This window comes from Trachurus japonicus, chromosome 6, assembly GCF_045865225.1.
Source record: "Trachurus japonicus isolate A0001 chromosome 6, Traja_1.0".
Taxonomy (NCBI): Eukaryota; Metazoa; Chordata; class Actinopteri; order Carangiformes; family Carangidae; genus Trachurus; species Trachurus japonicus.
In genome coordinates, this window is record NC_140912.1 from 20813016 (window position 1) to 20834480 (window position 21465).

The window sequence follows — 21465 nt, forward strand, 5'->3', positions numbered from 1 at the left end:
TGCACAATCACCACGCTATGAGATAATAATGGAACGTTACGAAACGGAGCCGTTTTCAAGGTAAATACAGGGTAAATACAGAGTCTGCTTGCTGAAAAACTGTCCCTGAACGCAACACGCATCAGCGGTTTTGCATGAATTTACCTCTAAAACAGCTCCGTCTCGTAACGTTCCGTTATTATCTCATAGCGTGGTGATTGTGCAGCTCACAACTTGTCCACGACAGCCTTTTGGAGTTGTTGGATTGTGTATTTGATGAGTTTGATGAGGAAAACCAAGAAATTCCCTTAGCCTCCATAGCATAGCTCTGAGCAGCCTGCCGCTCCGCTCCTCCGTTCTAAAAATAGCTTGTACCGACAATTAAAGGTAACGAACCTACTGCTATGACTATAGCGATTATGGCAATGGGCCAATTTGCCAAAATGTTGAACTATCCCTTTAATGTCCAAGTGAAGTCTGTGCACTAACTTGTTCACACAAGTCGCCTTTGTAATTCAACACAATAAAACAATTACAGTACTGTAAAAACAACACTGGCCTTATAAGGTGTTAAAACAACACACCCGCTTTCTTTTTTGTCAAGACTCGTTTCAGAATAGATAGATAGATAGATAGATAGATAGATAGATAGATAGATAGATAGATAGATAGATAGATAGATAGATAGATAGATAGATAGATAGATAGATAGATAGATAGATAGATAGATAGATAGATAGATATGGGTGACTTGTCAAATGTCTTAAAAACAAAGGAGCCTCGTTCAACAGGGGGATAATGACTCGCCGGCTGAGCAGCTGCACCCGTTCCCCCACCGAGGACTCCATCTTCCTGAGGCCTGACGAGGACTCCGTCTGGCTGGATGAGCCCACAAAGGCTGAGAAAACAGGCGACGGAGCCGCCCCTAAAAAAGATGGACTCCCAGAATGCAAAGACAGACCCGCGGGCGGCCAAAGCCCACAGGGAGAGGAAGTGTTCATGCACAAGGTGTACGCACTGGTGATCGAAATCCACTGCTGGGCTGCACTGTTTGTCGTCTCCCAAGTCACGGTGCGTGAGTGGCCCTCAGTTGTGGAAAAAAATGAAATGGGAAGAAAAAAAAATGGAGGGAGGAAATCCCCACTGACTTGTAGATGTTCTTGAATGTGTGTTTTCTCTTAAGCACAAGCTTGGGTTCCTAGCTCAGCATGTAATGCAGACTGAAAAATCCAGAGTCGTGTAATTGCAACATTAGCAATTCAAATGACAGCTTCACACTCGAGCACCGGGTATTCATTCAACTTGACCCTTATTTTTACACATAGATTTTCTTTTCATGTGCATCATTACATTGTCATATGCTCTAAAGTGCTTTATTCAGGGGTTACAAAATACTTCTTCTTTTTAGCTAAAAGTGGACACCCTGTTAGTATTCATATGCTGTTCCCATTACTGTCTCCCTTGACTTCATGTTTGATGTTCAAGAAAAAAAAGGACAGGTGCAACATTACCATATGTAGAAGAAAAAAACGGCCTCGTAAATGATTATGACACCAGGCTGCATGTGGTCAATTTACATATTTTCTATGCCTGCACGATAGGCCATCTTCTTCTCTTCTCTGTCTGCTTTCCACCTGAGAGCAGCCACAGCGCTGCCTCCTGATTACCACCAGTGCATGAATGACTGGAGCTGTGACGATCTGCCCTCCCTGCTTTTCTTCTCCCAGGGGTACTGGGTGTTTTTTGTGATGGAGGGAAACGGACCACTCTCTTCCATCTACAAAGCCCTGCAGGTCATCGACTTCTACCTTGGCTTCATCTTACCGTGTCACCCGATCTTTGGAGTGGACGTAAGTGTCCGTCCTGGTTCTGACCTTGAGCTGTTGCAGTTTGTTGTTGGATGAAGACCTCAAAGGAACAAAGCCCTGAGGATGTGCCTTTTCCTCTCTCCCTGTTTTTCTCCCTCTCCCTCTGTACTGGCCAGTCCATGGTGCTGATGAGGGAGGTTGTAAACACCGAACAGCACAACTGGGTCGTCCAGGGCACTGCAGGCATCGGTGTGGCCATCTGTATTATCATGGTAAAACCTACTTTTTTCTCCTTTTCGAAAACTCCTTTTATGCAGAAAATTTGATGTAGATTCCCAACTATGAACTAGACCCACTGAAAAACACTTGCCCTACCCCCTCATACTGTACTCTCTTCTGTCATGTTCCTCTGTCTCCTCAGGCCATCCACATGGTGTACAAGTGGCGCTTTGGTTCTGGCTTGTGGTCATCAGAAACGGTAGCGAGGGACGTTGGCGATCGGCGTCAGTCGGTGAGCCGCCAGCCGTCCTTCACGCTGTCAGAGTGGACGGACGCTCAGGAGGATCTCCTGGACTTGGACCCTGTGCCTCAGACGCCGGTCTTTGACATAGGTACCGACACCAGGACGGAGGGAGACGCCGCCACCCTCACTGTCACACCTGTGGGGCTTCAGGAGAGGTTAGAAAAAGAGGATTATTTTTTTAAACTCAGTTTTTATTTAAGTTTCATTCAAAATCATGTACAGAATCATATTCATCATATCTGCTGTTTCATACAGAAGGTAACAGTTATGGTACAACAAAAGAGACGGAGACTACAGTATAGTGACAAAGAAAAATATCAAATAAAATAGAATAAAGCAAGATGAAATAAAAGAACTAGAATTATATCAGTATACCCATAACAGGGCTCCACCTTTTAGTGAATATATGTTTTTGAGTTCTCAGGGAATATGTTATTTGTTCTATTTGATATATTTCCATTATTTTTTCAGTCCACATATTGTGTGTTGGAGGGTCAGGCTTCAACCACCTTACTGTAATGCATTTAATTGCGCTAGTAGTATCTGTAAGAGATATTTTTTGGCTCTTCCTTCCATACCTCTTGGTAATAGACCTAGTACATTGGGTTCATTGTAATATTTCCACCAAATATTTTATCAAGTGTTTCAAACACTTCCTTCCAGAATGCTTCCAGCATAGAGTATTATATGTGGGTCTGATTACCAATGTGTGGGACACAGTTTCTCCAGCATTTCAGGTGTCCAAAAGAACCTCATGACTATCTTCCATTTAAATGGATCTCCATACATTTGAATTAGTTACCAGATGTACTTCACTACAAAGAAAAAGAGGATTTTCATCCGTCTGTGTATACATGATTTTTAAATCCATATCATCACACCGCAGACGGTTACGATCGCTTCTAAATGTGTGTGTTTGTCTGATTGTGTATGTATCACACAGGAGAGGCTCCAATGTTTCCCTGACCTTGGACATGTGTACACCAGGCTGCACCGAGCCCTATGGCTACGGAGCCCAGCTCTCCCCGAGAGACCAGTCAGCCCAGGAGTACCTCCGCCAGGGAACGCACGTCCTGACCCCTGCCATGCTACACACACGGGCCATGGATGACCAGAGCCTGCAGGCGGAGTTTTATGTGAGTGCAGCAGCAGCAGCAGCTCACCCACCTACAAGCTTTAGATTAACAGAGACATCACCGGAAAAAATACACACTCTGGCGCACACATAGACCAACATCCAGTTCTGCACACACCCGTAAGCTTTTCCGCTGTTTAATAGTGGGCGATGGAAGACGAGATGGAGGACTATTTGCATACAAATCAAACCTCTACAAAGTAGTCCAGCATCTGGTGGGCAGAGAGATGCGCGTAAAAGATCATACACATTTTTGCCCACAGCCTTTCAATTACGTACAATCTGACGGCAACAGTTTAGATGACTTAATGTCTTGGTTATCATTTCATAATGTTTTGCTGCCTTGTTGAAGGCAAGACTAGGACTTCCCCTACATTTCTGCAAGGGCTGATTGTTGTTGCGCCCATTGTTCTGTGTTCATCGGCAGGAAACTCCCATGAACTTCGTGGACCCTAAGGAGTACAACTACCCAGGGCTGGTGAGAAAGAATCGCTACAAAACCATTTTACCCAGTGAGTACAGCTGCAACATGAGTTTGAACAATCACTAAAAAATGGATCATGGGTTTATGAATTTTGTAAGAAGCTTTTTTATGCTGCTTCCCTTTAATAATTTCACACACTCATCTACTATTTAGCACTGATGAGTTTTGGAAAGGTCTGTTTCTGTTTCACTAGATCATTGATACTCACACTGAGACACAGCAAACACACAACAAACATGAAACAACCTTGTAATAAAACTCAGCTGTAACGTGTAATACAATACACATGCATGAATAATAGCTTAGATGTTTCTCTGCTCTTTTTTAAAGTGCCACACATCTGTCTCTCTTTTCATGATGACTCCATACTGTCCACTTCCAGATACACACAGCAGGGTGATCTTGAAGTCACTGGATGAAGAAGATTTCCTCATGACCTACATCAACGCTAATTATCTCAAAGTAAGTGAAGATGTGTGGATTCATAAGTCCCAGCTTTGCTCTGCCATGTGCTTTAACTTTTATTTGTTCTCCACAGATCTGACCCTATGTTCTCTGTGTCCCTGCTCACAATTAGTAGAGATAGATATGTGAAACACTTGTGTGTGTACAGGGTTATGGAGGTGTGGAGCATGCATACATTGCCACTCAGGGTCCCACCGTGAATACAGTTGGGGACTTCTGGAGGATGGTGTGGCAGGAGAGAAGCCCAATTATAGTGATGATCACCAACCTGGAGGAGAAGAACGAGGTCAGTTTGGAGAAATACGAGATGATGATGATGGATGCATTAATGGATAAATGCAACAGATAATCTGATAATATAATGGGTATAAAAAAATAATTAAAAAAACGTACTTGTGTGCCTGGTGTTCTCCAGAAATGTGCAGAGTATTGGCCCGAGGACACTGTGACCCATGAGGGCATCGAGATCACCGTCGTCACGGTAACTCAGGAGGATGACTACAGTCTGAGGGTGTTCACGCTGAAGGTAAAATACAGAAAGACAGTTACTATGTCACAGAATCAGGGTGGATTACTTATATCAACCAGTTGAAGAGTTGAAAAGTTGTTTTTGTTGGTATTAATTAGGATAAAGAACCTCTGCTAATGTTGCAGGTATTTGGTAATACAAGTCAAAGAAATAAAAATGTGACCTCAGGATGGGGTTAGATGAAAAGGAGGGGGACAGGCATGCATGTGTCTTTATGTGTCACAAATGAAATTCCATTTACTTCCATTGGTTTGGGATGAAAGGAGAAATTAAAATAAGCTGGACAGAGAAAACCAAAACTCAAAGTGTAATGAGAAAACTGTGTACAGCTGAGCTAAATCTTCAACACATGCTGGATTAGGTGCAGTGTATCTGTTTACGACTTGCTGTGTGTTGAAATACTTATTTTTCAGATAACTGTTGTGAAGATTAATATGAAACTATGTACTAGAAAGCAGAAGTATTTAAGCGTAGTCTTGTCTGCCATCAACCAGGAAGGAAGGAAACACTACCCAAGTTCTTCTCCTCTTGCCAAAATAAATGTTTTCACTTTCTGTTTCACCAGTTTGTCAAATTTCCCACACACTCACCACATGTGTGTGTTGTTAGATACCCAATGTTCTCCGATAGCCATACTTTTTCATTTCCATTCATGTGTTCATGATGAGTGCTTTATATTTAATGTGGGGTCACTGTCATGGTGGCACTGGCACTGGAGTGAGCCAAACATAATAATTCAGTAAATGCAGCCTGCATCTGATTAGTGAGCGCCAGGGGATCATTATACAACTGTGCTCAGAGTTAAAAGCTTGTTGTTTACTCAACTCCTCTGGTTTATGCTGTCTGTCTGTAGGATTAATAATTATTGTCAAACTGACACTCAGAGAATAGAGGCAGCGGAGAGATCTGATTATGCACTGTACAGTATGAGCGAGGGGAGAAACAGACTATGTGAGCTTGTCTCTATAATCCTCACTCTCTTTTCTTGTCTTGCTCTGCATTCATTGTTGTCGTAGCAACTAACACCAAGGTAACGATCTGGATGTACATGCAGAGCAACAGGCTGATCAAAAATCATTCTCAGTCTGTCTGCGCCGTGTACGTGTGTGCACACAACATGTTCACATCCGTATTTCACGCCCGTGTGCCTGTCTGCGTGTGTGCGTGTGTGTGTTTGCATCAGTGTGATGGGGAGGAGCGCACTCTGCAGCAATACTGGTACACCTCGTGGCCTGATCAGAAGACCCCAGACAAGGCCCCACCCCTGCTGGAACTGGTACAGGAAGTGGAAAAGGCCAGAGAGAAAGCTCCGCCCTCCAGTGGCCCTATAATTGTCCACTGCAGGTACAAAAGCAGCTTGTTTTTGATGCCAAGACAAATAAGGAGCCGATGTTCAAGACATTAACTATGTGTTCAGAAGGCTCTGAGTCAAAATGCTGATGATGAAACCTGTTGAGAAAATAAGTGTATAGAGAAAAATGTTATTATAGACACCACTTGGCACTCTTTCTGGAAAAAACAAACAAACAAAAAAAACATTTGTCCCTTTACAATCCTCTGCTGTCTGATTTCCCTAGGGGATATTTGGCATCAGTCAGATTAGTGGGATCAGTGCTAATCAATACACTGATCCATCCATTTTCTTTGTCCCTACCCCTCATCTATCCCCTCGCCCCCCCTCCTTCACCTCCACCTTATTCTCCGCAGTGCCGGAATTGGTCGAACTGGCTGCTTCATCGCCACCTCCATCCTGTGCAAGCAGCTAAGGACTGAAGGTGTGGTTGACATCCTGAGAACCACCTGCCAGCTCCGTCTGGACAGGTGAGATATTCTAAGCTCGCACACATGCTCGTGTGTCCATCTTTAGCTATTGTGACGTAGTTTGAGTTGATTAAGTTCCAAAACACAAGCTAAGTCACTGTGGGGTTTACCGCAAAATAAAGAAATATAGTGAAAATGGATGTATGTATGTACACCAACAAACAGTCAAAATACCAATCCATAAATTTGTGCTTACAAACATCACTCAATGTATTTAGACAACTTGTGCAACATAATTCAAGAACCAAAACTCAAAGCTCTGTGTAGCAGTTAATAACTCTCACATGAGTATTAATGGAGCAAATACACACCACAAAATGTTTTGACAGTCAGTCACACGTCTGAAAAAGCACAGGTGTGTCTAATAACTTACCCAGCATGCACGGTAGCTGTGCATGGGCACACTTACATGGAAAGCAGCCGTTATTAGTGTTATTAGTTACACCTGTATTTGGCGAGTCTGAATGTCATGGTCTATTGTGTTCCATGGGCTATTTGAGAAAATGTGACGAACCATTTATTCTTCGCTGGAGCTGTTAAAAAAGTGACCCAGTTATACTCTAAAATAGATATATAAAAAATGTTTATCAGAGCAAATTCAATGCATGAGGCATCAGTACAGTATAGACAGCCACAGTAACAACAGAAACAAAAAAATGGAAACTGCTGTACATAAACAAAAAAGCAATGTATGCAGAAACTATAAAATGTCTGTATTATTTTATTCTAGCTTGATAATTTTCAAATTGTAAGTGAGCAAACTACAGGCTACAGCAAGGACCCCTCATAATAAAAGGAGTCTGACATCCAGTTACAAGACACTTTAGCTGATCATCTTGATAAGAGGATGAATAAAACAGCCTGACTTGGCAGCAGACAATGCCTTTGATATGTGATGTAGATGTAGCATACAGTACCTTATGCCAGCCGTTTTGTAAACCTGTGTGAGGCTGTATGTTGGAAGTTGTGCTCCGGGCTAATTGGTAACATTAAGAGTGACAAATCAACCCATGTTGACTTATGATGGCACACAGCATCCTATGAGGACCATGGAAGACAAATTCCATAGTAGTCCATCCAATACCTCATCTATCTACTCAATACCATAAAAAAAACTTCATGGTGAAGTCAAAGGATCTACAAAATTAGACAGATTCATCCTCTGGCAAACATGAGTGTCTGTATTAAACTTTATCATAATCCAACTATTAATTGTTGAGATATTTCAGTCTGATTGTTGAACTGATTAACATGCACTATCATAGATGAAGTAAATTGCTTTTTTTTCTTCTTCTGTCTGAATTGGTTGTTTTTCTGTCTGTTTGTCAGGGGTGGGATGATCCAAACGTGTGAGCAGTACCAATTTGTGCATCATGTCCTCAGCCTGTTTGAGAAACAGCTGCCTCACACCGCTGAGGAGTAGTAGAGTGAGCGCTACAGCTAGACCGAGACACACCACTGTACACTGTACCGCCTCTGGTGGTATGCACCACTGTACCTAGCATCATCTCAATCTCACCCTTTAACAAGTTCCAACCATGGTAATCTCCTTCACCCAAGACAGGCTCGCTCAGACAGGACTGAATGGCTGACGTGAAATCTGTGCTTATCGTATGTCTTTGAGCAGAACAGACAAATAACCTGCAACCCTGACATCATTTCATTTGCACTGCTGAGGTTTTTATCACGTTACTGTACATGAGTCTCAAGACATCAAGACCTTGTTTAGTACTTGGTCTGAAATACGCCCCCCGCCCTGCCCCGCCCCTCCACATACTGTATGTACAGCGATCAAAAGGTTAAAGTGGAGCCGAAGTATCATCAGATCACCTGCAGTCACGAGGTTATTGTAAGGAGGAAATTCGAGTTCAGTGTCCTACAGGTAGTGTCAGTAGTAAGGGCCCTTTACAGTACAAGTGCCAGCATAAATTAAATCTACAGAAATGATCAAATGCCAGCCTAATATTTAACTCTATATAGATATAAGAGTTCATATTAAATATCAGTGACTTAATATCTGGCTTTTTCTCACTGACTCTCATTGACTTTAATGTAAAAAAAACACACAAAAAAAAAAAAAATGACAGATGGCCTGTTTCAACTTTTGATGCATTCAGGAGCCACCTCATTTTCAGGTTGCATGGTGCTAAGTGTTCATTAAAGGCATGTGCAATGTTATGGAACATAGGAATGTATGACAATTAGGTTATTAATGAACTAATTAGGATTTCTGTGCAATCTACAGTATTACACTTTTACCATGCTGCCTGTGCAGTCCTCATGGCCCATGATGTTTACATTAAACAACTCCTGCTTTTAAGGCCACATAGACGTACACTCAGAGGCGTCACAGAGCTGGAGACACTGAGGGGACAGAAACCAGAAATATCAGATAGTCAACAAAAAGCTGAAATTCTAGCATATACACAAAGATGTTTAATGCAGAGAAAAGCACCATGCTGCACCATAAATTGATGAAAGATGCTCACATTAAGTTAATGTTCTTGGACATGGCCCATTATCATCATGAGGTTTCCCATCCTCAGAGTCATGTGATCTGTGACGCCTCGACTTTCAACAGTAGCTTGAACACATCTGTAAAGTAAGAAGCCCATGATTGTTGTATAGACAGGCCAGGCCTAATCTGTATGAAGCACAATAGACCAACTAAGGTTGTCTCTTTGATGTTCAGCTGTAAAAGTTCTTTTTTTTCCTGTATTGTGTTTTGATTGTGTTGAGTTTAATGGATTGCATGTGCTGTATGGGACTCCATAGGTCCACAATCAAAGCGACGTGATTGGTTGTCCTGCTTTTTGTTGTGTATAAGGGTTTAAGCCTACTATATTGCTTGCTCTCGGCCAATGCTTTTGATACAGTTTGCTTTTGTGAAACCAACCAGAGATATTTTTAGAACATTTTGATACAATCCTTTCAAGTAGATGCCTTGTGTATATTTCCGTTTACACCATGATGGAATGTAGCTCATACTGTGGATCAAACCATCGGTTTATATTGCAAGATTTGACAGGACAAAATGTGACAACTACCTAAGTTACCTTACAGTACAGAAGATAAAAAGATTATGTTCAGTCTTCAATATTATTACTTTATGCCTTTAGGCTTTGCTTTAATATGCTTTGCTTTCTGTGTATATGTTTTTATTGTTTTCATGGAGAATTTTACCTCAGACTGAGTTTTTTACGCAGTCCCCACACTCTAGTCCACCTGTGACTCTAGGCCACTCTCAGTTGACAACATGAGAAACAATTGCTATGTGTAAAGGCAGCTAAAACAGTGAAAACCGTTTTCTATGTAACAAAAATTAAACAACGACTTCTATCTAGGCTTAGTGCATCAGATCAACAGCCGTGAACATTATCAGAGGATGGAGTTAACTGTGTGCACTTGGACCAATTTATAAACATCAAATCATCTAGCAAACTTAAAACTGCCAAAAAAAAAAAAAGAATTACCTTCTCTAGGAACACGGGACTGAGATGAAGAAGAAAAGCTACAATCTATTGTCAGACTTTTGACATAATCCTCTGATAATGTCCAGTGTACCTAACTGAACATATTTTATTATGACTGCTTGTTTTCAGTGCTTAAAACTGGTCCTCTAATGGCAATCAATATGAGGATGAAGTCCTAGCCAAACAGTCAGACATACAACCAACCAGCAAACAGTATTCCTCTCCTCTGCTACAGTATTGCTTTAAGTTGTGAGTTTTTGCATCCAAATAAAGGTAGATTTTCATGAACATGTGTTTCTCTTGTGTTTGATAGACCGAGTGAAGTGTGAAGGTGTGTGTGCACTGATTTTATGTTGAACTGCTTGGATTATTTTATTTTGAAAATCCCAGTACTATAGAGTGCAGTTCAACATCTGTACCACTAGATGTCAGTGTGTGGTGCCTAATTGCACCTCCTGCCAATACGCTACATTCAACTGCTTACTCACTAACACACTGATGGCACAGCATCAGAACAAAGGCTTTCAGTCAAACAACAGAGGAAGATACTGATGATACTGAATTCAAATACCCACTCACTACAGCTGGTTTAGTAAGAATGTGATAAATGTGTTAAATCAGCGTTGATATCTCATCAATCTCTCTATTAGGTTAACATAAAGTATACATTGAAATAGGCCACTCTATTTTTCTGGAAGCCTGGAAACACTCACAGCCCAGCTACAAGGGTGTTTTCACTTATGCTCCATGTCTAGAGCTCTTCTCAGGACTGTGTGAGCTGCACACACTCAGCTCAATTGACATCTTCAGCACTCCCCTGTGACTTTTTCTTGTTAAAAATGACACCTTTATCATTTTCAGTGCAGAGTTTGGTGACATCATGTATTTCCCAGCACAGCTTCACCCAACTTCTACCTAACCAGAGATCTAATCTACTAAACTCAGTGAAAACAACTCCGTGGGTGTGCACAGGGCCTTTGAACCATTATCAGAAACAATCTAGAGTTAGTATGTGTTTTTCAGCGCAGTCAGTGTGTTTTTAAACTTTTTTGCACAAGTACTGTTACATGTTTTATGTTAAAAATGACTAGTATAATTTGATCTTTTTTGTGTTGGTTTCATGTCAATGTCAATGTGGGTGGACCACATAGTACATCATCTTAAATAACCTGAAATAGACCTAAACTAACAGAAAATGACAGCTCAATGGCTTTCAGATGCAATTTGGTTACAGTATGTCATGTGTGAGTCTCATGAAAGGCACAGTTAGCACAGTTTTGCCTCTATGAATTGTTCTCAAAATGCACATTACACCATATTTTGGAAAAGAAAAACATGAAAGCACGGTATTCACTTTTTTCATTATATCTAATGATTAAGAGCCTCTGGACTGCAATCATTTTACAGAGACGAAATGTGAGAAAACAAAATTCTCTAAAGCATTCTTACTGAAGCAAATAAATAATTTAAAGCATTATTATATTGTAGTAGTACCTTAAATCTATAATTTATTTATAATTCATTATATTTATGATAGATGTAGCTAGTCTCCTATTGCTCTGAAGCCTCAGTGTTGCCCATCATTTGTAGGAAGTCGCTTGGGAATAAAGGCGTTTGCCAGACGAGTAAATGTAAATTATATGTAATTATTGTAATGTTTGCGTCACTAGCTCGCTGCACCATGTGAGCGTAAAGCGTCTCCTTTAAAAAAAAAAGAGAGAAAAAAAGAAGAAAAAAAGTCGGACTGTCCCTTTAATCTGCGGATCAGAGCACTGACGTCACCCAGCCCCTGAGCCGTCTACGCTGATTGGCTGAAGGTGACGTCAACCTCATATTTTTTCCTCCTCTCCCTGCTGAACCATGACCTCATCGCTTTAGTTCATGAAAGTGCTAAAGTGCACCTTCTGTAACTGCCCCCCCCCCCCCCCTCCCCTCCTCCTGCCTCCCCCGTCCCTGCCTCAAGGCACACTGACTACCCGTCTTAACTCCTACCCACCTACCTACCTACCTACTAGCCTAGCCGAGCTAATCTCTCCCCCTGCCTCCAGCACCACCAACACGTATCCCGGTCCCAGTTGAAACCACCGCCGCGCTCCTCTCGGGGCTCGACGCCGCCGCCGCGCTCCCATGTCTCGCTTGTTCCTGGCGCTGTCACCCTCGGTCAGCTGTCCTGCCCCCCGCCACAGCCACAGCGCCAGGTAAACACACCACCACCAGCCCCCACCATGAAGACCCCGCCGCTGTCCCCCCCTCACACATGGAGGCCAGTTGAATAACACAAAGCAGCCGCGTGGAGCCTGAGGTGAGTGCCATGTGTTGTGTGTGTGTTGTTGTGTTGTTGTGTATCTTAATAGAACAAGGTTTGCTGTTGTCTAGTGCGTTGTTACCCTCGGAGCTAGCTTATCGTTAGCAGCGGTTGCTCGCCATCTGCGCTCGTGCCCCCCCAACCCCCCTCCCTCCGACGCGTCTCCACGCGCGCTGCTGCAGCAGCGACTCTGTCAGCGCGCGCTCTCCGCTTCCCTGGCTGTGCGCGCTCGTCTTATTATGGGAATTAAACCCGTCCAGGCTGAAGTTATCGATTCATCTATTTTTTCCACAAACATATTATTATTAGCCTTTACCGCCCGACCATCTCAAGGTAGGTAGAAGAAGCGTTTCATTCGTATATTTCCTCTTTCATTTGCGCGCTACTGTTTTTTGATCATCACAGCCAGTCTGATCAATGGAGAGTTTCATCTTCGCATGCGGTCATGTCCACGCGTCATAACAACACAGGGCAGGTTTCCCACTCAAACAACGCTGCAGAAATCTTTTCCGTTTGTGTCTCCTGTAACGATATTTAAAGCAAATTGTGCAACATTTGTAAAAACGCAATGGCCGTTGTCCGCATTGTGTTCTATTCTTATTTCTAATCTAGGTCGGTTTATTATAGTGCGCTACGACCGCTCACCCTCCATCATTGTTATTAACGTTATCAAACAGGCCACCACGTCCCGTCTATTTCTTTGTGCGCTCCGTCACTATACATGTAACATATAAACCAGCTTTTTCGAACGATTTCCCCCTTCTTCTTTTTTTTTTGCTCGTCTGATAAATATTTACAGGCCATATATTGTATTTACAACAGACATCTGTATTGTTTGAGTAAGTAATCATGTGATTATTGTTATTATGGTGGAGTCCGGGGTCGTCCCACTTTGTCATATGAGCCCGCAATCTGCAGCAGCCTCACTGGAGGAATATTGATCAGAGGGCATCAGAGGGCTTTACACCTGGTTATGTTGTTTACACTGGTGACGCTGCTGCTCCACCAGGGCCAACCAGAAATTGATTTTTCAAAATTACATGATTACCACTCATGTTGCACTCCTCACTTCCATGTATGCTACTTCTGCATGACAGGCTCGTCACTCTACTAACCTTATTTCTAATGAGCACATTCATTATTTACATCCAGCTGCACACACTGCTCTCAACCAACCAGTTACAGTTGTTGTTGTAGGTGACAGGACATCCCAGTAGATATGGTAGGATCATAGGATTATGCTCCCTTCTAATCAGAGATTCAAAAAAACACGTAAACACGTAGCCCAAACATTTATTTAATTACGTTTCATTTTCTTTTTCAAGTTTTTTTTAATTTTTTTTATAGCAGAGTGTTTTTGTTTAGCTCCAATGTCTGGCTTGCTTTTTAGAACAATCTAAATGTTTGGTTTTGAATTGTGGTAAAAACAAGCAATGGACCTTTGGGAAGATAAATGACCCTCAGATTGATTAATTAATAATGAAAATAATTATTAGTTCTAAGTAGAAATGTAATCTGATCTGTCTCCTCCAGCACCGTGCCTTGTTGTGGCAGCTTTTTGAACTGTAAATGACACATACTCTCTAAAGAGACAGACGGCACGTAAACAGAAGCAGATGCAAACTTCCAGATCAGGAGAGAGTCTGTGGCGCAGACTGAAGGCTCAGAGATGCTATGATGATGTAATTGTTTGTGGCCTAAACACAAAAAGAAACTCCTGTCTTTCATTGTATGACACTAAGCTTTATATCAACCTACTCAAGGCTGCAGCCACAGGTGACGTTATGCACAAAGTTAATGAATAACCTGGATGGTATTACATCAGCGTTGGTTGCCCTCCAGTTGCTCTCTTTGTGTTTGCCTCTCTCACTGATGTCTGATATGGCATTATTGAGCCGGACCATCATGCTTTGCTCATGGTTTGGGGCCTGTGAATATGTCTGTGTGAGGATTATCCATTGTGCACAGATGAAGCCATGTCTTTTTAATGTATTTTAATGATGTATTACAGAGACGATTCTTTTGTTATCAGCTGTAGAGAGAGTAATCTGTTAGATGATTTGTGAGACAGACAAGCCAGGGGAAAATGTACATAACTCTGGGGTTTCCTCTTCCCTCTGTAGCTAAAAAAATAGGGCTGTCATTTTTTTACACAGATACATAGGCTATGTCTCTCTCTCTCTCTATCTGATATTTATTTCAATTATTAATTCATCTATGGAGATGGAGTTTTCATTAATCATCTAATTGGCTAGTGTTTAAACATGATTTAATAAACGATAATGTTCTGTTGCTTGTTATGGGCAGAGTAGACGTGAGGTAATGTTTGGTTTAGGTACATTAGCATTCATGCTCTCTCTTGTTTTAATGACACACGGGCGACATGAAGGAAACTCCAGTAACTTGGAGGTTCTGTCAGTAAATTCAACAAAAAACAGATCCTTCAAAATCAACCAGTTGATCTGGTTCTTCTTGGCCTCAGCCTGTAGTCAAGGTGTAACTGCATTGTTTGAACTTTAAGGAAGTGCACAGTCCTGTCTGCCTGCATCTTTTGCTGTGACTTTTTTGCATGTTGGAAAAGAAATACAGAGGTTGGTTGCTTTTCTTTTCAAGGAAAAACAATGACACTTAATTTGCTGTCTCAGGCTAGAGGAGGATGGGCACTATACATAAAACAGAGACAAGATCTTTACAGAACAACTCAGAGATTTGTAAGTTCGGGGAACATGATAAGTTCAGTCTAGTTATAAACTCGGGTCACAAGTTGTCACAATCTATTTCTGTGTCCGTATACCACTGTCGGTTTTAGCTCTTACTCTTGTATCCTCATAAAGCATCATTCAGCACCAGTAGCATCCCCTCACCATCACCCTACCAGTGCCCCCTGATCACCCCAACCGGGCTGTTTCTATGGCAACAACAGAATCTGCTCCGGGCCTGTACACACTGTCTCCATCTCTCTCTTGCTTTCTCTCTCCTCTCGGCTTGTTTTCCTCCGTTCAGCCGGAGCCTCACAGCCAGCTCCTGGCTGCTGCCTATTTTAGTTCGAGGAGCTTGTTTGTTTTTGCTCTGTATTGTTCCTGCCTCTCTACGCAAGATGGAGGAAGACAGACGATTTGTAGCATTGTTGTGCCGATTGAGCCCACCGAGGTCTCTGCTGCTTATCTATGTAATCTGCCATGTCATTTCTCTCCCTTGTATATATTCTGATATTTTCCTGTCTCTGTCTCTCTCTTTGTTCCCTCCATTGTACCCCCCCCCCTCCTCCTCCTCCATTCCCCTTCTTGTCCACACAAACATACAGAGAGCAGGGTTACCATAGGATGATTGTCTCGCGGCGCAGAGAGATGCAGAGCACCAATCTCTCCCTCTCACTATACTGCCACACATGTTGTAAACCCTGCACACTCCTCCTCACTCCTACCACCACCACTACCCATCCCTGTCCACTGCAAAGAAAGACAGTGATAGAGAGGGGAAGGAGGGATTCGGAGAGGGAAAAACGTGCAGGAGGCGGGGCGGGTGGCGGAGCGGTCGCCATTAGACATATGCAGCGTCAGATGTTGTGCTCAGCAGCAGGGAACCGGCAGAAAGAAACAGAAAGATTCACACACCCCTGGAAGCTGTCTTGTTAGCCGCCTGGCCAAAAGGGCTCTGCACCATATAAGGTATGGTATAACAGGTGATGGGGAAAGGTCGTAATGTGGCCGCCGCTGTTTGTGTTTCAGGGAGCGCTGACATTGCAGCAAGGCTTGGTAATTCTGCAGAATCGTTGCTGGGGTGCACACATCATGGTAAAAAGTGGGGGGAATGTCACTATGTCAGTATGCTACATGCTGTGTCGCCGCAGGTCACCATATTGCGTGTCTGTGTGTGTGTGTGTGTATTAATGCAGAAACCTGTCCTCAGTCGTCACTATGGCAGGGAGGAGATTAGATTGGATTAACTAGATTAGATTTATTTGTCTGCTATTTTGGGTTTTTTTAAAAGATACAAAATGCGCTGTGTGATGTTCGCGCACAGTATTTTATTGTTTATGTTATGACTTGGTTGTGTGTGTCGTCTTTACTGTATGTACTTTTGTGGTACAGCAGCAGTTTGGCTGTGCTTACAGTGCAGTTGCTACTGTCTATCTATCTATCTATCTGACTTTCTTCCATGTTCCTGTGCTGCTGCTCTTGCATCAGGCAGGTTGCCAGGGCAGCATCAGCATGTGTACATCCATGTTCAGGGTTGGAGACAGCAGCCTGTAGTGGCGATAGAGCTTGGTGTATGTGATAGAAGATGTTGAGGTATGATGTTCAAGCTTTTGTCGCCATGAATTTCACTGCAACACGTTTTATCACATTTATTATGCCACATTGTTTTGTTAGGTGCAGAACTGCAGATAGGGGCAAGTTTTCCATTTCTTGTTGCCCTCTGTCTCAGCCACACAGCTCCTCCCTTTTATTTTTCTCCCTCTTGCAAGCAGTGTATTTTTTATTTATTTTTTTGTCATATCTTTTCCTCCTTTGCTCCATCTCCACAACTGTCCCCTCCCCGGCTGGGCGAGTTGCTAGGCTGACGAGATCCTCGTTGAATAACATCCTTCGCTACCTCCCTCCTGCTCCCTCTGCTCTGCCACCGTCTCTCCCATCCTGTGTGCTGGTACAGTGTCAGAAAGAACAGAGGTGAAAAGTTACAGAGCTGCTCGTCTTCCCAAGATACAGACAGATCAGAAGACACAGACTCTCCACCCTCTTTGTCTCGGTTTTTCTCGCCCACCTTCTCACCACTGGTCTGGTGTGCAAAATGTTTCTCTTTATCTGCAGGTCTCCTCTCTGTTTTTTTTCTTTCTTGCTGCACCTTGCCTACATAAAGCGTTCTTATCATAACATGACACATTTTTTCCTATGTTTTCAATGATTATCGGGCCGAGGATTCTTCTCTTCTATCTCCCGTACTCTCCCTTTTCAACCGAGGTTTAAACCTCCATTTAGGCTTTGGGGTAAATGAGAGGAGCCCCATTCATTTTTCATGACACCACGTGCCAGTAGATAAATAAAACAACACGAGTGCATTCACACTCTGACCTTCTCACTTGTCGCATGACACCTGGCTTGACCAAGGAAGTGGTCGCCAACTACATATTGTTTTTTATTTATGTGTTCCTCTCAGAAACAAATGATAGCTTCCTGGATTGTGTTGCCTGGCACAGTTTTTCTCATGCATGCAGTCAGTGTCTAATCAACCACGTGTATGTGTGTGTGTGTGTCATGTCAGAAGTTCCATGGAGAACTTAAGCATTGAGAAGATCACAGTGATTAGTAGTGATAGATAGGAGGCAGTTCATCAAGTTTATGGACAGCTCTTTGCAACACACACGCATACGCACACATTCACGCACATACACAGGATGTCACACAGGCCGTTTGCCTGTGTCCAGACCTGCTCTCTGAATTCCCCTGGCTTAATTTATCTCACTCCCTCAGTTTCCTGTTTCATGAGCTACCTCGCAAGAGACACCCGATCAACAACAACCAACCTTCACACACACTTATTGCAGACACACACATACACACACACTGGTGTTTTGTTGTTGGACATGTCTAACTCAAGTCTGGCTTTGTATCTGGATCTGTGATGTTCCTTCAGATCTCTGGACGGATAAATCCCCAGTGGATGATCCAGTTGGCTTGTAGCTCTTTAAATAGCTTTTATATTCATGTTTAGCATTGTAGCTATTTTAATACACAAGGTGCTCGAAGTCTGACAATAAAAGATGATTCAAACGCACAAAAATACATCTTGCGCTGGACTTTGGTTCGGAAATTTATGCGTAATTAATCTGTCATTGTCCCTTGTCGGGTTGGAATTGTTTTTATTCTTTGCGCTGGCACGATCGGACTGAAGCTCTGGACGAGAGATGATCATGCCCTTGATGTCTGATCATCAGCTGAGCATCTGAAAACTGACAGAGGCTGCTGTGAATGTCACAGCTGGCCAATAATAGCATTGTAATAAACCACCGAGCACCGTGCAGCATTGTGACTGTATTTTTAACTGTTTTATTTTCTTCCTTTTCTTTTCCCTCTCTCTCTTTACCTCCTGTCCCCTCAGGCACCATGGATCACTCAGCGCCTGCTCCGGTGGCAGCCCCCGTCCACTGACCTCACCTCCTCCTCCTCCTCCTCCCCATCTCTTCCTCCACCTTTCCCCTCTTTCATCTTCCCCTCTACCTCCTCACCCCGATCCTTGTGACCCCCCGGGTTACTACTCAGCTCCTCCGACATCATGGCAGGGGAGAAAGGGCCGGTTAAGCGAAGCACGATGGACATCAAGCGGCTGGCGAGCCTCATCCAGAGAGGAACGGGCCGCTTGCTGGTGATCGACAGCAGAACCTTCTCCGAGTACAACGCGTCACACGTGCAGGGTGCGGTCAACGTCTGCTGCTCCAAGTTGGTGAAGAGGCGGCTGCAGCAGGACAAGGTGTCCGTCACGGAGCTGCTGCAACCCAACGGCAAGGTGAAGGTGAGTTGAAGCTCAGCGGCGTATCCACAGGTGATGCTTTTTGGCGTGATGGGATGTGATGTCGGTGATTAGAGAGCTTTTTTATCTACAGTAAGTGCCAGACTTGGAGTGTGCGTGTGGCAGGGTTCCACCTCGCCGCTGAGAGCAAGACAATGGCTGAAGCCTCAGTGCCAGTTTTGCTCTCTGACCACCCCATGGAGGGGGCAGGTAATATAATATATTATAGGGATCAATGGAGTGTTGATCAATTAATTGATCCTTTAAATCCAGTTTGATCTCAATAAGCTGCACTTAAGGTCTTTGCTATAAAATCGAAATGTTGATCTTTGCTTTTGCCTCCTCATGCACTGATCAACAAAACCCAGGGCGACAAGAGATAGAAAAACTTAAGGAATCTTCTTGAAAATGAGGATGGGGAAAGATACTGCATTTACATAGTACAGTGAGCAGGGACAAGTCAGCGAAATCTTGTCGTTTCAGCAGAAGCAGCGGAATCAACATAGTGACAAAACACGAGAGACTGCTGTGACAAAATGTCTTGTTGAGGAATTCTTTGTTTAAAGAAACACAGAGCCACAGGAAATGCGCTCCGTGTGCACTGCACCATGCATGTGCAGTACTATACAGTAGATGCAGCCAGTTGGGATGGGAAGACTGTCTTTGAACCGGAGATCTCAGGTTCCAGTTTGCATATCAGCAAGTGTTTGCCCTGCTGAAGTGTCCTTGAGCAAGTCCCAGAGACCTTAATGTCTCCATCTGTTTCCTACAACGTTTCCAGCAGCAGCAGCAGCAGCAGCAGCAGCCCGATCCATGTACCACTGTGGTTCTGGATCGGGCTTCTCTGCGCTCGCCCATGCCTGCACCACATCAGCCAGTGCTATATTTGTCAGGCAGGCCAGCTTACTGTAGGTTTGTTGCTTATCAGTGGCCCTGAAATTGGATCCTCCCGTTTTCCATGACTTCTCCTCCGAATATGACAGCCTTTTTTCCATGGCCTGTCCACCCGTGGCATGCTGACTCCAGTATTTTTAGTCGCCGTGTGAAACTGAAGGAACTCTGAGATGGGAAACCTAAGCGGGCGTGGGGAGGGGGAGGTGACGTTTGTGTGTTTTATGTATGGGATGTGTGGGATGTGCCACCGTGTACAGTAGTTTGTGTAGCACCCAACAGTTTTACTTGAGTGTACAAAAATGCAACGACAAAGCTGTGCAGGTGGCAGATGGAGTTCCTCTTCCTGACTGCTTTTCATTCTCTGAATGTTGTTCTTAGGTATTTGTTTAACTTTTACCCTTGGCACGCCCAACGCAATAAAATGCTGATCCACAGTAGTCAGTGACACCTAACGGGTGATTGAACTGGTTTGAATGGCATAACCCATAAAATGCTATTGTTTTGTTTTTGTGGTTTTACTTCCTGGTTGCCAGGAGCGAGTGAGTCTAACGTGTCACTCATCTGACTGACAGTGACTTATGATCATAGGTCGTAAATAAAAATGGGCCTGCAACCACCCTGACGTCACACATAGGTTTCTGCAAAACGGTGGAGTTGCCAGGTACCTGAGACCACCGACTTCCCAGTTAATCCAAAAATGAGCCAAGGTGGACTTTGGTGCATGCTGTCTTTTTTTTTTATTATTTAATTTTGCAGAACTTACATACAGTTTATATTTATACTGTAAGTGCATTATATATAAATTCACCCCACATACAGTTGTTATTAAGGAGGAAATTAGTTTTTGTACCAGTCAATGGAGATTTACTTACATTCCCATTTGAAGAAGTGTATTTTTCTGCACTGTGTCATTCTTCATTTTCCAGATGACCAGCTTTACACCTTATACTGTAGATTCTGTATCAGTTGTGGAGTCACGTCTGATAAACTGACTCTCTGTCTCGGTCTGGTACATGGTTAAAGAACTTTAATCACCTAAAACACACCCTGCCCACCAAATGGCAAATAATTACACACTGCTGCTCTAGATTATTGCTTTGCCGCTCCTGTTGGATTATAGTTGACGCTTGTAGGTGACTGACACTTTCCACATGGTCAGATGGTAAAATGGATGAGAACTGTGCATTATTGTTACTTTCTCAAGTCAAATGACCTTCAGTTCAGCTAATAGCATCTGTATAATTGCTCCGTTGGCTGACAGCCCCTATGTGCCTGCTGTTTCTCACAGACTCTGTTATTGCAATTAGTTTTAATTCAGCTTTATTGCAAGGGCTTCTGGCAGTCGAACCCACATGCCATTCTTCTCACCCAAAATTTACCACCGTTAGCTGGACAAGGATCTTGTGTAATACTTCTTGTGTTAGTGCGTTCTGCCAGCCAGAGTAACATGTACCTGGATACAAAAGAAGCTCCAAAGCCTGAAGGCCTCACGGGAGAGCCGGCATACGAGAATGCGTGACTCACCTCAACCGAAAGATCCAG

General features: G+C 43.3%; 2 protein-coding genes across 5 annotated transcripts in view; both read left to right on the forward strand.

Annotated features, from left to right (window-relative positions):
• Nucleotides 1-8593, forward strand: part of ptpn5 (protein tyrosine phosphatase non-receptor type 5) — a 13789-nt gene extending 5196 nt beyond the window's left edge. Inside the window, exons 3-14 of one of the 2 annotated variants that reach the window (XM_085779701.1) lie at nucleotides 771-1050; nucleotides 1707-1829; nucleotides 1964-2059; nucleotides 2209-2465; nucleotides 3254-3446; nucleotides 3873-3957; nucleotides 4312-4391; nucleotides 4543-4680; nucleotides 4810-4920; nucleotides 6107-6267; nucleotides 6631-6744; nucleotides 8074-8593. In XM_085779701.1, coding sequence (XP_085635827.1) covers nucleotides 778-1050; nucleotides 1707-1829; nucleotides 1964-2059; nucleotides 2209-2465; nucleotides 3254-3446; nucleotides 3873-3957; nucleotides 4312-4391; nucleotides 4543-4680; nucleotides 4810-4920; nucleotides 6107-6267; nucleotides 6631-6744; nucleotides 8074-8167 — 1725 coding nt within the window. In that variant the 5' untranslated portion in view covers nucleotides 771-777 and the 3' untranslated portion in view covers nucleotides 8168-8593. The remainder of the gene's footprint in view (nucleotides 1-770; nucleotides 1051-1706; nucleotides 1830-1963; nucleotides 2060-2208; nucleotides 2466-3253; nucleotides 3447-3872; nucleotides 3958-4311; nucleotides 4392-4542; nucleotides 4681-4809; nucleotides 4921-6106; nucleotides 6268-6630; nucleotides 6745-8073) is intronic. The other variant, XM_085779702.1, reaches the window with a different exon arrangement.
• A 3492-nt stretch (nucleotides 8594-12085) lies between these two features.
• dusp8a (dual specificity phosphatase 8a) overlaps nucleotides 12086-21465 on the forward strand; it is a 45253-nt gene continuing 35873 nt past the window's right edge. Inside the window, exons 1-2 of one of the 3 annotated variants that reach the window (XM_085779704.1) lie at nucleotides 12086-12519; nucleotides 18622-19032. In XM_085779704.1, the coding sequence (XP_085635830.1) occupies nucleotides 18796-19032 (237 nt within the window). In that variant the 5' untranslated portion in view covers nucleotides 12086-12519; nucleotides 18622-18795. Of the gene's footprint in view, nucleotides 12520-12709; nucleotides 12856-16168; nucleotides 16191-18621; nucleotides 19033-21465 lie in introns of those variants that run through there. The other 2 variants (XM_085779705.1, XM_085779706.1) reach the window with 2 other exon arrangements.